Source organism: Silurus aristotelis (genome assembly GCF_946808225.1).
Source record: "Silurus aristotelis genome assembly, chromosome: 7".
Lineage (NCBI taxonomy): Eukaryota > Metazoa > Chordata > Actinopteri > Siluriformes > Siluridae > Silurus > Silurus aristotelis.
Genome location: NC_139580.1, coordinates 15,119,061 through 15,140,335, shown reverse-complemented (window position 1 = coordinate 15,140,335; position 21,275 = coordinate 15,119,061). Strand labels below are relative to the sequence as shown.

The 21,275-nt window shown below is 34.4% G+C and overlaps 1 protein-coding gene across 1 annotated transcript; it reads left to right on the top strand.

The window, feature by feature from the left end:
* Positions 1–709: 709 nt before the first annotated feature.
* rhcgb (Rh family, C glycoprotein b) lies at positions 710–13,588 on the top strand. Its single transcript, XM_083547540.1, has 11 exons — positions 710–978; positions 5,612–5,804; positions 6,248–6,398; positions 6,513–6,660; positions 8,341–8,507; positions 9,500–9,637; positions 9,829–9,965; positions 10,212–10,336; positions 10,994–11,067; positions 11,562–11,632; positions 12,464–13,588. The coding sequence occupies exons 1-11, from the start codon at positions 762–764 to the stop codon at positions 12,495–12,497; spliced, it is 1,455 nt and encodes a 484-aa protein (XP_083403666.1). The 5' UTR covers positions 710–761; the 3' UTR covers positions 12,498–13,588.
* Positions 13,589–21,275: the final 7,687 nt, after the last annotated feature.

Here is a 21,275-nt window from a genome sequence, read left to right as displayed (position 1 = left end):
ACAATTCGCAATTCAGGTTGTTGAACCAATTTAGTTAGAAGCCAAAATGTAATTTACTCACAAGTAGAAATGCTTAAATAGCATTTATCTTTTAGAAAAATACACTTAGAAAAAATTGTGAGAATATTAATGGTACAATTGTTTGTACTGTGTATTGTTCAGGTAGAAATTTGAAAATAGTGTGATACCATGGGGTACCATGTACCATGTTGTAAGGGTACCATGCCCAGGAGAGTACAATGTCTGTGAGGGTTCAATGTTCATGAGGGTACCATGTCCGTGAGGTTAACATGCCTTCGAGGATACCATGACCGTTAAGATACCATGCCATTGAAGGTACTATGCTTGTGAGGGTTCCATGCCCTTCTGAGAGTGTATAATACTAATATTTTGCACACTGTTTGTTTTCCATTGGTGAAAAGTGAAGCAAATAAATCGTTTATCTCAATGAATATGCTGGTAAATAATCTGTTAACGCATCAATATTGGAATAGTTTTAAGAACCCAGACTGTGGACCGCAGGCTATCACTTTAATTTCATATGAAATAGACCAAAGCACACATTTCCTACAACTTTCACCCTCCTAATAATCACATCTGTGAAAGTACTCATACTTGGTTTACGTGCGGGTGGCGGGAAAAGCCGCTGTCTGTGACGCTCTGCGCGCGCGGGACCCACCCCCGCGCTCGCGCTTTAAAAGGTAGCGGGGCTGCCAGGTGCGCAGGCACGCATACGTCTGTCTCTCCGTGCACGCGCGAGAATGGGCAACTGCATCGTGCCTTACTGCGATGGGCCCAAAAACACCAACATCCGATTTACTCTGCCAGCCGTGTGCTTTGTGTGGCAGAGCGCCATGATCATCCTGTTCGGGGTGTTCGTGCGCTATAATGAAGAAGCAGATACTCATTGGGTTGAATTTAAAGCTAAACACAATATAACGAGTGACATTGAGAATGACTTCTACTACAGATATCCAAGTAAGTTTTCCACTGTTCATTTCACTTATGCATGTCAATTAATTATTCAGCTCTCATTTTTTTTCTTTTTGTTCTCTCATTTGTGTTCTTTTTCTTTTCAAAAAATTAAGATCAAATGTTTTGTTTAAATGTCTGCCATGTTTAAAATGAATAAGATCAAGATCAAGAGTCATGTATATTTTATATGAATATATATTTATGTATAATAGCTTTATTTAATTCAATGATTAAACAAGATTGTTTAATATTTACATGTTACTTGTGTTTACATGAATCTGGAAAATGAGGAAGGGAAAAGAAAAAAAAAATCAGCATCAGACTAGATTTAAACAAAATTGATAAATTTTCTAGTTAAACATATAAACCATCATAATCATAATACAGAAAGGAGTAGATCGACAGTAGCATTAGCTTACTATTAGTTCAACTTCCAATCAAAAACTGAAGCCTAATGTGTAGAAAGTGTGTAAAGTATACTTGTAGAAAGAATGTGAAGAAAGTTTATGTAGTTGCACTGTAAAGTTTCAAGTACAGCTTTACAAATTAAAAGGCTATTTTAGTAAACTTTAGGTTCCAAGCCGAACAATTTTAAGAAGCCAAGAACCTTAAATCTATATCACAGGAGCTCTTAAAGAACAACTGAATGTTTTTTAATATTGTATTGCATAAATTTAAAGTAAACAATAGTGAAACATTTATGTTATAATTACCTGTACATATACAGAAAATGCACTAGGATGATATGTATGTGTATGTGACAAATAAAATGTGATATTGATATAGATTGATAATTAAACATTCTGGGAAAAAAATTCTCAGACATATAAGAATATAATAGTTAACTAAATGTTGTGTTAATAATAGGTTAAATGTGGGGGTAATAACAGTGATATGATTCTTTATTTTCCTCTTAATGAAAACATAGGCAGAGATACAGCAAGCACTATAATAGGAAAAAAGATCTGGCTGTTATTGTTGAGCTGAAATTAAGAAGCTCTGCATGATCATGATCATGTTTTCTATTGCAGATTTGAACTGATTTCTAAGCCTCCCAATAACTTTTTTTTAATAATGTAATGAGGTAAACTGTTCACACATTTTAATTTTTTCAAAATGATTCAACCAATACTAATGAGTGGGAGTGGAAGATTTCAGTGTTGTTCAGCTTTTTCAATGAAGCAGGTTTTGTGAGGACAGAATATTTTATGATGTAAAGATGGCTAATATTTAGCTATGATATAATGTTTGCTATGCTATGTTTGTAAATTGTATAAAAATTATATAAAAATTGTAAATCATATTTTATATACTTCCTATAAATACTATTTTCAGTATTTTATTCTTTTTAATGTTTTATAATATAGGATTTGTAAAAGTATTGGTGTAATTACCATGAAAAGCACAAGATTTTGCCAGCAAACATGATCAGCTAATTCACTACTAATGTTATCCAAGAGGCTAGAAATACATTCACTGTGTGATTATTTTAAGGTGAAAAGTGGTACATTAGTACATTCTTATCACTATTGTATGCTTTGGTGTACAAGCTGCATTTAACAGACACAAGACCTTCAGAACATTGTTAACAAGCTGTATCAAACTACCTGGTTCTCTAAAAACAGACTCTATAACAGATAATATGTTTGCCTTTGGCATTTTTTTTACTTAAAGTATTTCACACCTCAGTAAATATTCACAATCATCCCTAAATAGCTGTGAATCTTGTCATGACGTCAACCAAAACAAAGTCATAATTTCATAATTGCGCAAAAAAAATATTCTCTGATGGCTAACCAGTTATCCAGCTCAAATATCACTCCGATTGTTAAAATGCATTTAGTTGTAACACAACACCCAATATTGTTATCCAGAGAAAAAAGGCCTTCAATGCAAGGTCTTGCTCAAAGACTTCAATTTGCTGGATCTGTCGAGCTATTCATAAATATCACTCTATAAATCAATAGACTATAGAAAATAAAACTTTCTGACTTAAATAATTAGTATGCTATTTTGCAGACAATGCAGAAAACACAGGCTGTTACAAAGAAAGAAATGAAGGAGCCTTTCAGTTATCCTGGTTTATAAGGAGAATTTGTAAATTTGTAATTTGTAATTCAGTGTTATTAATAATCTAATTTCTAGCAATCATTTTGACAACAGTCAGAAATCATTTTGACTACCTTTCGTTGTACAATTATAGAGCAGTGGTAGAAAAGCACTGCTATATAGGGTTGAACTTTGGGTTACAAATTGTTGTAATACATTAAAGTAAATAAGATTACTAATTTATCTTATATAATAAGTAACTTGGTCCTATAACAAACAATCTGCAGTTGTACTTTAAATTTAAGATTATTTCTATAGTTTATTATAGCAATTCAAATGACATACAAAATTAATTTTACAGAGAAACAAAACAGGGCTCTGAGATGATGGACATCAAAAAGCATTAAGAGCAATAACACACACAAAAACAATGCTTTGTTGTCCAAAAACATACAGAAAATCATATGCAACCTGTTAAAAAATGGATCTGTTCACAAAAATGCTGAATCAATACCATGAGATGCTAGTAAAAATGTGAAGCAGAACTTTTGTATTGTTTAATGTATAACATGTAAAAATGTATAACATTTTAAAGTACAAGGAGGTGCAGTAGGTGGAGTGCCAAAGAAATGTTAACATTAAGTGTATGGTGAAAACAGTGAAACCAAAGTTCTGTGTCCATGGTTAGACATTTTTAATGCTGATTTTATTTAGGTTATACATCATTTGTGAAATGTTTTGCTTAAAGATCTTAAAGGCCTGAGCACATTGTCAAATTGTATATTGCATTCTATTGTATGTTTTGCAGTGTGATTATTGTAATCCTAAAAGTAAAAAGCAAAATAGGATCTGATTAAAGTTTTATGTGTTTAATGCTGTAGTTACATAATCACAATCCTTTTTTTAATTTAAGGATTTTTTTAAGGAAAACAATACTCTGTCATATTATACATTTGTTAGAAATTCAGGTGCTGTTTTTATAAAGTGAACTTTCACCTGGACCAAATATTATGAGAAAGTATTTGAATATGCACAATAATAGATTCATTCTAATACTAAATGTTTTTTCAGAATATGCAACAAATCTGGTATTATTGAAGTTGTGGGCAGGTTATTGTTGCAGTGGGAAGCATTAATGCCTAATAGCTTCAGGGTTCTATATTTAGTCCTGAGCTTGGGTTAATGTCTGTGCAGAGTTTGGCATGTTTCATTAGTTAAAACAGGTCTCCTCTGGGGTTTTTCTGTTTCCCCATTCCAAAGTGTTTCTGATTAGTGATATCTGGTTCAGTCTCATTTCAGATCGTTGCTCACATTGACTTTCTCCTCTGAGTGAGAACCGAAGGGCACTGAGACTGTTTCATAAACATGCCATACTGGTGAAATGTACAGTGTAGCCTTTTCCAGAAAGTAGCATTCACAAGCTGACATTTAGTAGCACATTGGGAGTAACACCAATGTTTAGACACATTATTCCTGTTTAAATATCAACAGTTCCATTGGTATTGCTAGACATATGTCTTTGTCTACATATAAATATCCCACATGGCTGAGCTCTTAGGTCTTGTTGGCATTATTTAAAGGTTATCCAATTAGATTTGGTTAAACCTCTAAAACCTGGCTTTTTCTATCACTGGTCCAATCAGTTTAAGATAAGCAGAATTTTTTTTTGCTGATTATGAATTGTTTCTCTAGCTTATTGTCTGATAAGAACTGAAAAGTAGGAAAGTACACACAATTTATTATTAGGTCGGTGCAGGGTGTGAATGGCAAGGAATCCCAGTAGATATGTAGAGGTTTAGAGAACCACAGTTACATACTAGCATTATCACCCCTCAAGAAATTTACACAGATAGCATACACGCTAATGTCATTAGGAACTGGCACACCTTAGGACTAACCAGAAAGGTGTTCACAACACTGGAGGTGAAGCAGCAGTATAGACTCCAATATGCCTGCTTGTAATGTAAGCAATGAAAAGGAAATATTACCTAAAAAAATGGCATGTCACGGTAGGGGCCGAGCATCGAACCAGGATAAGCCAGGATGAGGACTGAACTCCATTTAGAAAAAACAACAACATTTCACTATGTCAGATAAAAAGGTGATCTGAGGATCAAATTGCTGCCATCGCAAATGGTAATTGTAGTCAAATTACTTATGAAAAAAGATATTATGACCTTGGTTCAAAACTTAATCTCAAGGTCACACTGGACTCATCTTGCAAGCAATGCATGTAATCTAAACATGTTGACAGAACAAGCAGTTCTCCCACTCCTTTTTTTTGGAAGTGATTTGGAAGTAGAAAGGGAAACATGGCTTTAAGGAAGTGATATTTATGGTAAAGCTTAACTGACATGCTGACAACTTGATACACAGTTTATCAAATTTGACAAAATTTTCCCAGTCAAATGACTTAAAAACTAGAACTGACAGTATTGTTTTCTTTTAAACTATTATAACACAAATTTTATTTTTTTGTTTCGCTCTCTATTTGATTTACTTTTAATATTGTGCTTTGTTGAAATGTTAATTATGAGAAAATATATACTCTTAATGAATTATGCTTTCCCTTTGATTTCTCCCTTAGGTTTCCAGGATGTCCATGTTATGATTTTTGTGGGGTTTGGATTCCTCATGACATTTTTGAAGCGATATGGGTTCGGTGCTGTTGGTTTCAACTTCCTCATAGCAGCATTTGGGCTTCAGTGGGCACTCTTAATGCAAGGGTGGTTCCACTCTCTGGACCCAGCTGATGGCCTTATCAAAATAGGAATGGAAAAGTAGGCTTCTATGGCAGTTAAACATTTGGTCATTTAATGATTAAATGTGTCTGTTTCTCTCATGCAGAAATTAATTACAATGTTGTTTCTTAATGTTTTTTCAAACTAGACATTTTGAGTATTATTTGCACCATATTAATATTACTACATATTCCACACTAGTGCAATAACTACGCCATTATTGCAAACTTTATGAAAATGTAGCCGTCTAAATTGTAATTATGCTTCTTTGATTTCAGCTGAATACAAGGTTAAAATTATTTAGGTTAAACCGAAGCATTTATCTGAGCATAATATGTACTATCTACTATACATTTAACTTTATAAATATGTTGTGCACATAGAATGATTACAAAATGTAACTACATAAATCAGTTTAATTTGCATTTCTAAATTAACATGTTTAAGAATTATATTCCTAAATGCTTATTTTTTGTGCACAGCTTAATCAATGCAGACTTTTGTGTGGCTGGCTGTTTGATTGCATATGGAGCAGTTCTTGGGAAAGTCAGCCCTGTGCAGCTCATGGTGTTGACCCTGTTTGGAATTACCTTGTTTGCTGTAGAAGAATATATAATACTTAACCTTCTTCATGTGAGTCTATGAAATAACCGAATCAAAATACTGTTATACGATACTGTTAGATACAGCAAATCACTGCAGTTGGATGTGTCTGTGGTGACTTACAAAATACATTCTATTCAATAGGCCAAAGATGCTGGAGGTTCTATGGTGATCCACACCTTTGGGGCCTATTATGGTCTATCCATCTCATGGGTCCTCTATCGGCCAAACTTGAAGGATAGCAATCACCTGAATGGCTCAGTCTACCATTCTGATTTGTTTGCCATGATTGGTAAGTTTTCTTTATATCTCTCTGTATAATAGGCAAAGCCGGTTGCAGGGGTGGGCAGCGGTTGGCTTAGTCAAAGATTCATTTTATATTTTAGTCAATGGGAAAAATAACCAAGAAAATAACCAACATTATTTCTAACTTGTGATTGGGGGGATGCCAGACACGAAGCTCTATCCCAGCAGCACAGAATAATTTTTACCACTTTCCTTACACTGCTTTCGTTACACGATTATAAGCTTTAGCTCCATACTGCCTTTTTTGAAAGTTTGTATACTTTTCTCAGTTTGTGATTGTTGTGCAGCAGCTAATGAATGCTTGTTTAACTGACATTACATTTTGATTACACTTTATTTAACTGCCATTACGACAGTCATTCATAAGAAAACAACCGGTGGCACCTGTATTTATAGCACTAAATAATAATTTGATCGTTAATCATAAATATAATAATATATTATGTGTCAGACAGTCAATGGTATGCAAAATCATGACCCTACTAAACAGCCACTTCAATTACAATATTTAGCAATTAAATATTTATTTATAAACCATTGGACATTCATTTGAAAGCTGACAGCCTGCAGGTTTCTTACCTTCACCACCTTCTTCCATATGGATAAACTTTTTGTTCTGATCTTAGCAAGTCTGGGCAAACTACTGAGTAGGCACCAATTAGATGCTGCATTTGTATGATGTCATCATGTAGACTTCTTATATAGTATTTTACAGTATTTTAAAACTACAAAAATACAAAACACTAAAGTATTTTGATACGAAATATAAAACCATTTTCATCAACCCTATCAAATACAATTGATAAAATCCTATTTTATTTTTGAAATACATATGTGAGATACATGTATCATAAATACTGCCCAACCCTGAGTTTACCCTCCACAAGCACTGCTCCTACTTAGTCCTCAACAAGTGCCCCAAAGCATGACCCATCTCCTGGTTGTTTCTGCCTCAGTTAAGACCTGGGAATTGGTGTCTTCAGCATTCTGTGAGAGTTCTTTCTTCACAGTGACAAAAATCCTAAACCACTATTGTCACACTATGTTGCATAATAGAGGAATTTAGAGATCTTGGCCCATAATTAATCCATAACAAATACTTTAGACATAAATGGATTTGTAAGGATTTTTGCTACGTGAAACAGGAGACTAATGCTGTAAATAGATAGATGGATGAACAGAACAAAGCTAGACAGAAAAGAGGGAAATATAACTGATAAACAATACAAATTTTAAAGTTTCAGGTTGCTGATGTTATAAAGTAATAAAGAGAGGAAATTAATATTTTTTTTATTTTATTAAAAAAATGTTCTGATACTGTTTTTAGTTAAATAATTAATACAAAAAAGGAAACTTTTTATATAATGATGTGATTTTGTACTGAAGTTTGAAAATATGCTTGATAAGTTAATTTAGGATATAATTTTAATTAATAACTAACCTGATCCTATAAAAACAAGACTTATGGAGTTTAACTTAAGTTACAACTTAACAACTTAAGTTTCATTATCACTCATTAGTTATATTAGAATTTTTTTTAGATTTTGTAAATATTAGTTATTGAGAGAACTGAATGTTAAGTGTTGGGGTCACTAACACTGATTGCCCACCTTATTATTATTCTATAGTATGCAGACAAGTTTAATGATTCATAATTTTCCCATAGGAACATTGTTTTTGTGGATGTTCTGGCCCAGTTTTAATTCTGCCATTTGTGACCATGGAGATGGTCAGCAAAGAGCAGCCATTAACACCTACCTGTCTCTGGCTGCCACTGTCCTCACCACCGTTGCCATCTCAAGCCTGTTTCAAAAGCATGGAAAACTGGATATGGTAATGGGTCTTTTTTGTCTTTTTTTATATACAGCTTTGGGTCCTAAACCAATATTTTAAATTGGTTCATGTTCATTAATTAGTTTATATTATGTGTTATTTTGACGTTGCTCTGATCAGTTTATGTATTTTTATAGGGTTGAACTGGTTATAAAAGATCCTCCTTTTTAAACTGCTAGATGTACAGTGCTTTAAACCATTCATTCACAGGACAGGATTACTTCCGTGTATCTGCGCGATACAGAACACCCTTGTTTCTAAGGTCGCCTCATTAGGCAATGATAATCATCACTTGCTTACAGTGCAGTGGTGGTACTATAGGGCTAGAGTCATAACACATCAACTGCCTAGAAATGGAGGTTCATTAAGATTTACATTTTTAACAACTGTTTGCTAGGTGTAAGATATTGTCACTCAGAAAAAAGGGTCAACTATAACTACTATCATGAACAGGATGTCATTGTGCACTCAAGAATGTTTAAGTGTTTATTGAGAAATGCTGTTTACAGGTATTGTTATATTTATGTGTACAGTGCAATAACAATTGAGCATACGTAAAGTGTTATGAATAAATGCAGATAAATAAATATAGATAAATCACATAAATCCACATAAATGGAAGGTTGCATACAGTATATAACAAAGGTTCTACAATTACATACGAACACTGGTGTCCTTGCCATGTGCTAATAGTAAAGTCATCACTTTATAATAGTGACCTTTATGAATCTCATTAACCTGAACGACCTCTTGTGGTCTATTAACCACATTGCAGAGTGAACGGCCTGTCAGCAAACCAATCGTCTTCCACTCAACTTCCCATTAGCCATCAGATTAATGATTTCTGCACAGTAAGGAAACCACACAAGAATCTCCACTAGTTCCAAGAAAACTCACCTTCGCTGGAGTCTTATATCTTAAAATCAAGTGTAATTCCATTGTGCAGTAAAACCATGCCCTTACATACTCAGGTACATTTGCTTTGTCTCCAGGTGCACATTCAGAATTCCACCCTGGCTGGTGGTGTTGCTGTAGGAACAGCTGCTGAGTTCATGCTAATGCCATATGGCTCTCTGATAGTAGGATTCTGCTGTGGTCTCATCTCCACACTGGGCTACATTTACCTCTCAGTAAGAGCTGCTTATACATTTTAAAATAAATTATGGTCACGTAATTTTCCTTGTTGTGGTACCAATATATCAGTGTGTACTCGCTGTTGGAAAAAGACATTTAACAATCTAATTAAGAATGTTGTTTACAAAGCCAAATTGGCCATATGGACAGTCAAAATAGTGATTTAATTCATAATTTTGTCTTCCAGCCCTATTTGGAGAAAAAGTTAAAGATCCAGGACACATGTGGTATCCATAACCTGCATGGAATGCCTGGTGTTATAGGGGGAATTGTGGGAGCTATCACAGCTGCTGCTGCTTCTGTACCTGTATATGGTGAAGAGGGGTATGTCCAGGTCACAAGAGCCACATATACATTTCATACATTATGTCTAAATGTGAATTACTTACAAGGTTTGTTTGAATAAACTAAACATGCATTCACATTGAAGTAACATTTTCTCAATTTTGGTGTGTTTGTGATATCAGGTTGTGGTATACTGCATTATTTATGACTTTTTGCATTGAAAGCACTCGTGTGAAAGATTAGGTTTCATATTGTTAGTGTCATTTATGTGTTCCTTTTTTACAGGTTGATAAACACATTTGACTTTACGGGCTCATTCAAAAACAGATCTCCAGCTGTCCAAGGTGGCTACCAGGCAGCTGCAATGTGTGTCGCTATATGCTTTGGAATAGGAGGTGGAATATTTGTGGGTACGAGTATAACAGAATTATTAACTAGAAACAAGATCAAGACAAACAAATGATCACTTGTGCCAATGATACAAATGACTTGAGCTGTTAAGACAGGTTGTATGAACAATGAATGGTGGTTCAGACATTAACACAAAAAATGGAGATTTTTAATTAAAGCCAAGTAAAACAGTTTATACTTCTCATATAGTCTTATATACTTTCTTTCTGAGAGTGAATTAAATATATATCGATTTTACACGTTTTCAGAGACAGAAGTTATACATGAAATGTGTCCTGCACAAAGACAATAATAAAAGGCGGGAATAACAAAAATGTTTAGAAAAGACATTTTCATGAGAAAAGATTTTTTATTGTCATGATTCCCTTGGTCTCCAGAGCTAATGAATAATGTCAGGATAAAGACAAGTCAAGCTATCTGGTGCAGAGAATGACTTAAATACATAGTTGCTATAAGGTAAAATCATTTGCCTTCCCATAAAAAAACCTTTGATTTTTCTATAAAAAAAACAGATTCTTCGCAATTAATAACGGTTACAATAGCAGTTTATTCGGTATAGAGTACATTGCTACATCTGGACATAAATGGCTGATCTTAACTTTTTTTCCAAATAGTGGCATGCTGCATATAATGGAACAGTGTTCCTCTTATTACAGGCCTAATCCTGAGGATGCCCATATGGGGGTCTGTAACAGACGACAACTGTTTTGACGACAGTGTCTACTGGGAGGTGAGATTTTACTCAATTCAACCAGAAAAATGCGACTGCACCTAAAGAATGCAAATTATCTACCAGCCTGTGATTTCAGTGATTTGTTATTTGAATTGAGCTCACTTTTCACCGTCCTATAGTAACCAACAGCACCTTTAGTGAAGGTAACCTTAACTAAGAATTTTAGCTGTGTACATGCCCACATGGCCCTCATCAGATGTGTCTGGTGTATGTTATTATTTATTTGTAATTGCTTACAGAACTCAAAGAGTTTAAACTCTATGATTCCTGGAAACATAAGGGTGAGAAAGCTGAGGGAAGAGACACCTCAAAGTCGCATTTTTAACCTGTGTGTATGCGTGCGTGTTTGTGTGTGTGTGTGTGTGTGTGTGTGTGTGTGTGTGTGTGTGTGTGTGTGTGTGTGTGTGTGTGTATTTTTCTTGTTTATGTATTTGTCAGTGTATATGGACAAATGTATTTTTAGATTAAATTAATCTGTACGGTATGTTTAGGTGCCTGATAAGGAGGAACCAGCTCCACCTGTTCTAGAGTATAACAATCACATGGCAAGCAACAAGAATGTGTGAGTTTTAAAAATTTATTAAACATTAGATTGAGAAAAAAAAAGAAAATGTGGACATGAATAGTCTTTATTACAAACTGAAATGTATTTAGGCATTTAACTATACATGGGAACATTATTCCAATTCAATTTCCATGATCTCCTAAAATTGTGGTGTTATAATTTTTAAACTTCTTTTTCCTATCCTTGCTTGCTAGGTAACAAATTACTTGAAACAAACTTGATTGGAATGCTAACAGCATAGCACTTATTTATACTGCAATAAACTGATATAGGCGTTCTTCTAAATATTAGAAAATGTTTAAAATAAAATTTTTAAAGAGTAAATTATTCAGTTTCAGTGACTCACATAAAATTAAATAAATGTAATATTAAATTACAAAGTCTAAATAGTAAAGTATTATACTCACCTGGTCACTGTCATATCGAAACAACACACACTGCAATAATTTACATTGTTTATGAAATCTAGATTAATAAAAAATTTATGAATATTTATTTCCAATTAAAAAAACTTTGCCTTTAAATTTAAATTAGTTTGTCTCGTTGTTTGTTTCCTGGTTTTATTATGATAGCTTAATAACTGTATCCTCCATTACTTTTGATTAAGTTTATGAATAAGAACATTATCAGTTAGTTGGTGACAAACTACAACCAAATAATGGCTTTATTAAACAACATTTTTAATATAAAATGAAAATGTATGTATTAATGTAATATATTAAGCTCCTAATATATAACGGCTAAAGGCCACAAGGTGGCGCAACCATACCACCATGACTTGACAGAGCTCCTTTGGAAGGCAACCTACAGTTTCTCTGCATTTCACAGGACGGAAACACGCTTCACTGTGGAACAGAGCTAATTCTGGAAGACCAACATGCTACCATCAATGACTGTGAATTCAGTGACCACGTTTTCTTTCTAAAAATTACATTATAGGTGGATCTATATTATATAATCTTTTATTATGACCACTTATTAGATTGGCCATATACTGTATGTGTACTTGTTATGTTAATTTGGTTTTATTGCACATCACACCCAGATTTCCTTATCAAACACTAAAGTGAAGCAGTGTTGGAAAGGGAAGTGGTTTTAAAATGTTATTTCATATACAGAGGTGGGTCATAGCCTAAATAAAGGGTTGCCCTCTTCAGTATTTTATTATAACTTTCCTTCTCACTAACCAGTTTTAAAGAGGGAAATTGCAAATGTTTGTACTTACTTGCAAACTGTCTCTGCATTTTTAATGGTATTGTTTTTGAGGGGTTGTGAACGGCACTATGTCCTTTTAGTGCTTAGCATGTCGTGCGACATTTCTCTTTCATAGTAAACAGTGGCCATAAAGATGTTCAAAGATAAATAACTTTTTTTACAGTACAAATACAGAAAGGCTCCATATCCTACCTCAGACTGTCCGATCAAGCTAAATTCACATTCAAACTTTCAAACGATTGTTTAGATGAAATTCAGTAGATAAATAGTTGTTAGATTATATATATATATATATATATATATATATATATATATATATATATATATATATATATATATATATATATATATATATATTAGATTAGTTTTATTTATTTGCCCAAGAGAAAAATAGAATCCAGTATTCATAATATTATTTAAATGCTAAAAATGTGTTTGATAACAACCCAAGATATTTCTTTACATTTTAATTTCCTGTTTTGAATTATATTTATAACTCCATATAGTTTAATGTCATTTAAGTTAAATCTATAATCAATGTAAGTTTTTTAAATAATCAGTGACAATATTATTCATGTTTTATGTTGTTTATGATTTTAGTTTAATAATAAAAAAATGTTCAGTCTATATCACTGACCTTGCTGAGACACAGTCTTTCCTTGCCTTGCATAAGGTTCCATCTCTGTTTTTTTTCTTCACTCATGCTCATGGTTTTGTAAATAAAAGCTCTTATCAATATTTCGTGGTGTCAGTGTGGTGTCAAGATATTTATGACTGTAATAAGGTCATTTATGAGACTAAATGCAGCAATTTTACTGTATATTCGAGATTAAATATAATCTCAATCAAATTAATATATGCAGGCTGAATGGATAATTAAAGAGCAAAGGAAATATATAAACATTAATGCTGCTACAGGTCTCTGTGGTATGGTTAGTGTTTCATAGCAGTTTATTAAAAATTCCTTTATATACATTTACTGACTATTTGGCCTCAAAATGAGGGAAAGTTCATGACCTTTGCATGTGGAGGTCAACGGGATGATGTGAGAGATGACCATGCCACATGCCACTTTGATCATGCTTCCTATTGCAATAGACCATAGGTCATTAAGTTCAAGGTTTAAAACGATGTAACGCATAGCATTAGTGATACACAATAACGGCAAATATGTACTTTGTTCATAGTATTATTGTTTTGTTTTGTTTTGTTTTGTTACAGCTGATTGCAAAGAAAATATGCAGTGATTCTTATCTATTCGATTAATAAGGAATAATCAAACCATTCAATAACCATTCAATAATGTAGCTCATAGCTCCCATGTTTAAATCTTACGATTATATTCTCTTATGAACTAATCCTTTAGAATTTTCCACTGAAAACAGTAAGGAAACCAGACAGTAATGTATCTCTACAGGAGGCCTGGGTGTAAAGCACTCTGATCTCAGGACTCATGTGAGCAGAGAAAGCGCTCTAATTAACTGCTTCTGGGGTACCGTGGAGAAGAGGAGAAGGAACAAACCCCATTTTTTTTACGCTCCAATACATCTGTCCCCACCTCCTGTGTATTCAGGTCCTTCCCCTCCGCTCCCCACCCCACAGGGCCTCTCTCATCTTATGTTTATTTATTTGCCACTTAAAGGCCGGACACAGCACCCTGTTAAAACTAAATCAAGCCCCTTTCATGACATGATCCTTTTGCCAAAGCTGAAAAGGCCCCAGTCTGAGGGGGGTCTGACCCTGAGGACACTGAGCCAGGAGAAGGGGGACAACTTGATGTTGTGTTCACCAAAAAAGCCAGTACTGTCTGCCCCGCTGGTGATTAAGGCAGCCAATAGTGTGGAGAGAGAGAGACAGCGGCGGGAACTCAGAGGAGGAGTGTGGGAGATTAAGCCTGTCACGCCCATTCAGAAAGAGAGGGGACAGGAGGGATAAAGAAGGCAAAGAGCGTTAAAAGAGGGGAAGGAGGGAAGTAAGAGCTCTTTTCATAGCTGATGACTGATTGCCTGTCTGGACCAGCTCTCTGGGTTGATTGACAACCGTGCTGAGCCAAAGGGTGGGAAAGTGGGAAAGCGTACATGGGCGGAGTTGTTAGTGTGTGAGAAACGTTTTTGGAGAGGGGGTCTAGTGTACAATGTGCATGCTAAACACTAGTTACAATACACAGACTAACACTGGCTCAGCTTTTTGTTAAAAACAGAAATGTGACCTGTTGTTTAATTAGTAATGTAAAAAGTATATACTGCAGAATAAGATTAATGTAAAATTAAAATTTTGGACATATGCATTCCCATCATGATCATAAACTATAAATGTAGTTAATGTTTGGACCTTAATCTTATCATATGTTTATCACACGGAACTCAAATATATAGGAACCAAAGGACATGATTCTGTTAAGATATTAAGGGCTTTATAGCCTTGTGCACTGCCCATGTTAACTGCCCTATAAACCCAGAGGAAGTCCATAAACTCCTCTATAACCTGAATAGAGTTCATCAGTTGCCTATCATCAATGCTGTACAACTCTTTTTTTGCTTATAAAGATTGAACGGTTTGAATAACCAATGCCTAGGCCAGCACTTGTACATTCACCAGTCTTCCATTAATGATCTGCTTTTATCAGTGTTTCCAATCTCATATTTGAATAATGAAATATGCACTTTATATGACTTCTCAAATTATAAGTATATGCCTAACATTTTCAAAGGTTAACCTGTTTGTGCTATTTTTATCTACTTTTAATCAATGTAGAGGGCATCCTGACCCAGAACAGCTAAAATCCTTATTAAAAAATATTAAAAATACACCACCCCAGATTACATTTGCTGCATGTTAAATTACACTGCAAAACTTTGTGTATGATGTTTAAGTTCTACATACCTATATCCTACACTTTTTGCTCTTCTGAAGCAAAATATATCCCAAGCATTTTTTCCTTGAATTAGTCTAATCTAACTATTAAATTCTAGATTAAGCATTTGAGAAGTGTATATTCACATTTGAAAGTATTAGACATAACATGCCTGAATTTTATTTTTAATTTTATATTTAAAATATTAAATTTTGGATGTGTTAAACAACATAGCACCATTTACATGAACTCTTCAGTTTATCAGTGATTGAAAATACCAGAACAACTGGGTTGTGCCTGTGAGACTACATTTGTTGTTAAAAAAAAAACGATAAATCAATATGAACATCAAAGATCGATTTATGGGAGAAGAGCAATCTATTATGAAGCTGGAAAAAGGGGGAAATTCGATTAGATTTTTACTGGGCATTGGGCATACCATCCAATTGAAAGAGACCACTGGTGTACTAATGTGCAGAGAGCAGAACAGGTAAAGAAAAACATATAACATTGTGAAAGCTGTAAAAAAAAATGCAGAAACGACAGTAAGTAACATCACCTACAACCTCATACCCAGTGAGGTTGTAGGTGATGTTACTCATTGTCATTTCTGCATTTTTCAATCCACTACTGAAACTATAAGAGCAGAAATATACAATATAAAAAATAGCTGTATACGCTGTATACGTTCTTCATAAATACAAAGGAACAAATTGTCAAATGCCACTGTTTCATTTTATGGTATAAAACTGTTTTTTTTTTTTTTTTTTTTTTTTATGTCTATCACATGTGCCATGCTGTTGCCTGAGACCACTCATAACTCCTCAGCACAAAACGCATCAAGTCCCATCTGAGCAAAATCACAACAGATCAGGTTTCTTTAGCAGCACATGAGTACAAAAATATTAAAGAGCAAAGGAGGAAGAGTTTATGAAGATGATTTTCAGCACTAAACTCAACTTTTTGTTCTGTAACCCTATCTTCATGTGAAGTCAGAGCATTGTGTTCTGTTCAATTGCAATGTTGAAGTAGAAAAGATGTTTAAGAATGTAATATTGGCTTTAACAAAAGCCAAATGTTTAAAGGCGATCTTTTGTCTGAGCCATTGTTTGACATTTTCTGTGGTTTTCGTTTTAGAATGCAAAGTTTTATTCATAACAAATCATTACAAACATAAAGATCACATTCTGAAGTATTTTATACGTTTTACAATTTTATATATATATGTGTGTATGAAATTACAGTAGGAATGCTAAAACAGTATAATCAACCAAATGCCTACAGTGTACATTTTATATTTTTTACAGCTCAGTAGTGTAATATTTATTATGGTAATAAACTGTTGTCCCAAATTACAGTAGGTGCACTGTAGAATCATAGCTTTATTATGGTAAATCTAGCTGCCAGTTGTTTATTGTAAATGAACAGGATTTTCTGTTTACAGTGTAAAGGTTAACTGTTCATCAGCAGTAAAAAGAAGTACAGAGAGGAAACACAAAAGTTCTGGACCCAAGATTAACCTCGACCATCTCTGAACTCTAGAGTGATAAAAGTCCAAAGTGTGAAGAAAGAAAGAATCTGCTCATTATCCAAACCCTATGAAAATGTTGGCAAATTGTGTTTTAATGATCATCTGCTATTTAAATCGAGCACCGCCTCTCAATGAACATTTATTTATTCACAAAAAACTTTCCTTCTAATAAGAGTTTTCAACTCAAGATTTAAACACTTTTATTCTTCTGTAGGTTCCATTTATCATGCAGGTTTTTGTAAAACTAAATGTTATCAGAAAATTTTTCCAAACCTAAATTACAGCTAACGTACAGGTATATTGATAGTCTTCTCAGAACATGCTTTCGGTATGAAACTACAGATATCTTGAAAGTCTATCCTATTATCAGAACATTTTAATGCAGCACTAAAATATATGAATAATTATGAATTCATGGGTGTGCGTAAACGTATGGTGTTTGCATGCGCAACATCCTTCAGCCATAAAAAATACTGAGGCAAAGAAATCAGCAATTTCAATCAGCATCTAATAATTAAAAATCCATCAGTCACAGCTGAATTTGAAAGTTGTATATTCAAAACATGCCTTAATAGTTACCCAAAATGATGCTGTTAAAAAGCAAAACGCTGTGTTTGATGCATTGAGAAGTCATTTGCCTGCGTGTTTAGTCTGGTATATACATTTGTATTTATTGTTTTCATTTTTGTCGTTTTTGTTGAGTCTAACATTTTCTCTGCCCCCGGGACAAAGTGAGCTACGCGGTTGTGTGCTGTATTGTATTATTATTTTGTGTCCGTGTGTGATTCTGTGCCATATTGATCTTGTGTTGTTTGAATGTCTCAGTAATAGAAAGCCCTTCTGTATGCCAGTGTCCCCCTGCACCACCTGTCCTACACATGCAGCGCTTTGTGGCTTGTGCACTGCAGGTATCCGCGCGCGCCTTCCCGACTCCGTGTTAAGCGCTCTTGTCGGAACAGGGGATTAGCTACGATCAGCTAACGGTCTCGCGCAGAGGAGGAGTCTTGAATTATGGGGGTCATTCCCAGAATTTTCGGCTGACAAAGGGGCAAAACACACACACGCACACACTCCTCAATCTTTTCTTCAGTCTCGCCGGGCCTGGTTCCAGTGGCTGGATACCTTTTCAGCGCTCATCATCTCCTGTTGCTCGCTACAAAGAGCTCGTGTGTGAGCGCGCGCGCCCGTTGCCAGGCGAGTGTGAATGAACAAGTAAAAAAGGGGGGGTTGGGGACGGGGGGACGGGGGGCGGAGCCATGAGCGCGAGACGTCTCTTTTAGCGCGCGGACTGACGTGTGGCCGCGCACGCGGCCCTCGACTGTTTCCGAATTCGCGTGATCTGCAACGAGCGAGGTTTTAAAACTGTACAGATTAAAATAATTGCATTAAACAATCAATTACAAACTGATTTAGAATACAGGGAGAGTTCAGGTAATACTGAGGCATTAGGTGGATTGTAAGTATAATAATCTAATAATCTGAGAACTGAAAGTCAAAGCCGATGTGGATCATGTTGCACTTGATTAAAGTCCCATGATTTGATGGCACGTCAGTTAAAAAAGGGGGCGTGGTCGGCATCCTTGAAAGGAAGTGCATCACGAATTGGTTGTAACAGATTAAAAATAAATAAATAAGTGTATACATTAAGTCAAATGTACGATTTAAAACCGTAATAAGCATAGAGTTGGTTTACATAAGTTTAAAATGTAAACATTTTATAAAGATCTCAGATTAACAGTCAGATTTGGAAATTTGTCACAATATGATTCAGGATAATGATGTTATGAATTAGGTTATAAACCGTTATATTAGGTCATTAAACATGACATTGAGAATGCAGGTACCATCCCAATGTGTAATGTGTCATAAATTGCCAAACATGTCATTAAAATGTTTCACTATTTAGATTTTGGTTTTCAGGAATATATTACGTATAGAAGATTCTGTTTTATTTATGATTTAAAACTGTTTTATTTAAAAGGTTACATAGATCCAGAATACATGATCACATGCACATTATCAACTTGTGCTGTTAATATCATGAACAGCAGCTACGCTAATTCCTCTCCACTGCTTCTCTTTCTCTCCCCATCCCGAGGCATCCTGAGGTTTGGCCAGCTCCAGTCACGTCCCACCTCGTGAAGATTATGGACCTATGGATGATCATGGAGAAGTAGATGCCGAGTGTTTAAAGGCCCTGGCATGGAGAAGCTGATGCTGGATCTATGATGATCACAAATTGTTCTGTATTGTTGAAAGATTTATGACCAAACTCTTGATGTCACCCATATGAGGATGGGTTCCCCTTTGAGTCTGGTTCCTCTCAAGGTTTCTTCCTCATATCATCCAAGGGAGTTTTTCCTTGCCACTGTCGCCACGACTTGCTCATCAGGGACAAACGCACACCATTCACCTTCACTGTTGTTTTCTGTAAAGCTGCTTTGAGACAATGTCTGTTGTGAAAAGCGCTATACAAATAAACTTGACTTGACTTGACTTGACTAGATGGAAATTTAAGAAGGACTGTCACAATATATCTGCATTCAGTATATTTCTTTGACTTTTCAAAAGGAAAAACTATATGAAGGTTGCATGCATGTAAAAATATCTATCACTGTTGAACCCCAAAGAGCATTGGTATAAAAACATATTGTTTCTAAACAGATAAATACATTTAAGGGCATAAAAAAGTTTTAATAGTGTAATGTTTCCAAATGTGATTGTATTTTTTTTGTTGTAACTTCAGTGACTTCTGAATATTAAAAAATTATATTTTAGATTACTAGTCAAAAAGTATATTAATCAAATATACATAAAATAATCCAATGTTAAGTTTACATTCAATATTATTTCTCAGGCCTAAACAGTGGCATTAAACAGCACACTAAAAGCGTAACAGTTTGAATATTTGGCAACACAATGATTCTATACTGAATATATATATTCCTGATGCTGTTTGTTCTACTTAATACTATATTCTCTCAGACACATTCTTAAATGTGCACTTATATACTGACAGGTGCTGCATTTACCACACACAGACTTTATTCATTCAGAACAAGCCAATGTGTTTAATCAGCAATCAGACAATAATCTGTAGGCCTATTAATCCCTTCAATAACCAATCATTATGAAAGATCTGATTCAGCAGTTTTTAAAGATCGTTTAGTATAAGGGTCCTATGGTGTAAGTGTCTTATGGGTAAAACTAGATATCCAAAACACTGACATTGTGTAGTTGAATTAAATATTTTAATTTGCTCCAGACATCTCTTACTCCATGTGGTTTAGAAAGTGGTGTAAATGTAGTACTACCTGGTTCCTGCTTTCATTTTCAGCGTGGGTTTTCCACCTTTATACCACCTCCCAAAGAACATGGGAACATCTTCCATTCCATAGCATGTTTATCTCACCTGTTTTTTTCTTCTTAAAATAAATCCACAATACATTAGTTACAATTGTTTGATTTACATTTTGGTTTAGGTTATGGATCGGCTATTATTTATCCAGTTGATTTGAAAACAAATTAGTTTGCCATTAAGTTAATCCTGATATATCTGTGACAACATGGTATATGGGCAATTTTTTAAGATCTTTGAATAAGAATTGATGAAATAGATCCCTTCATGTGCCCAATATTGCAACGTGGGTATATGAAAAGTTAAGTTATTTATGGCTATGTTCCAAGGAATCTCATGATAAAACACTGCATGTCTGTAGCTCTAAATGCGTTTATGTGTTTTAAAGTCCTATCACACACTAATCATTGTGTTACTTTGCCACTATTTTAAATCTTCAAATATTTTGTGGCAAAGATTTCAGATAGATATCACAAGAGGACAAAATTGTACAATAATAAAATGTTAGAAACTTGTATTGCCAATTACACTGAACTAGTTTTTATTTTTTATTTTTATTTTTTTTGGGGGGGGGTTTAACCTAGAAAAGCAATAAAAAAAAAGAGTTCAACTTAACTTATTACTACTATTTTTGTTTAAGTCCAACATATTTTTTTTATCTGTCAACAAAATGTCTTCTTCT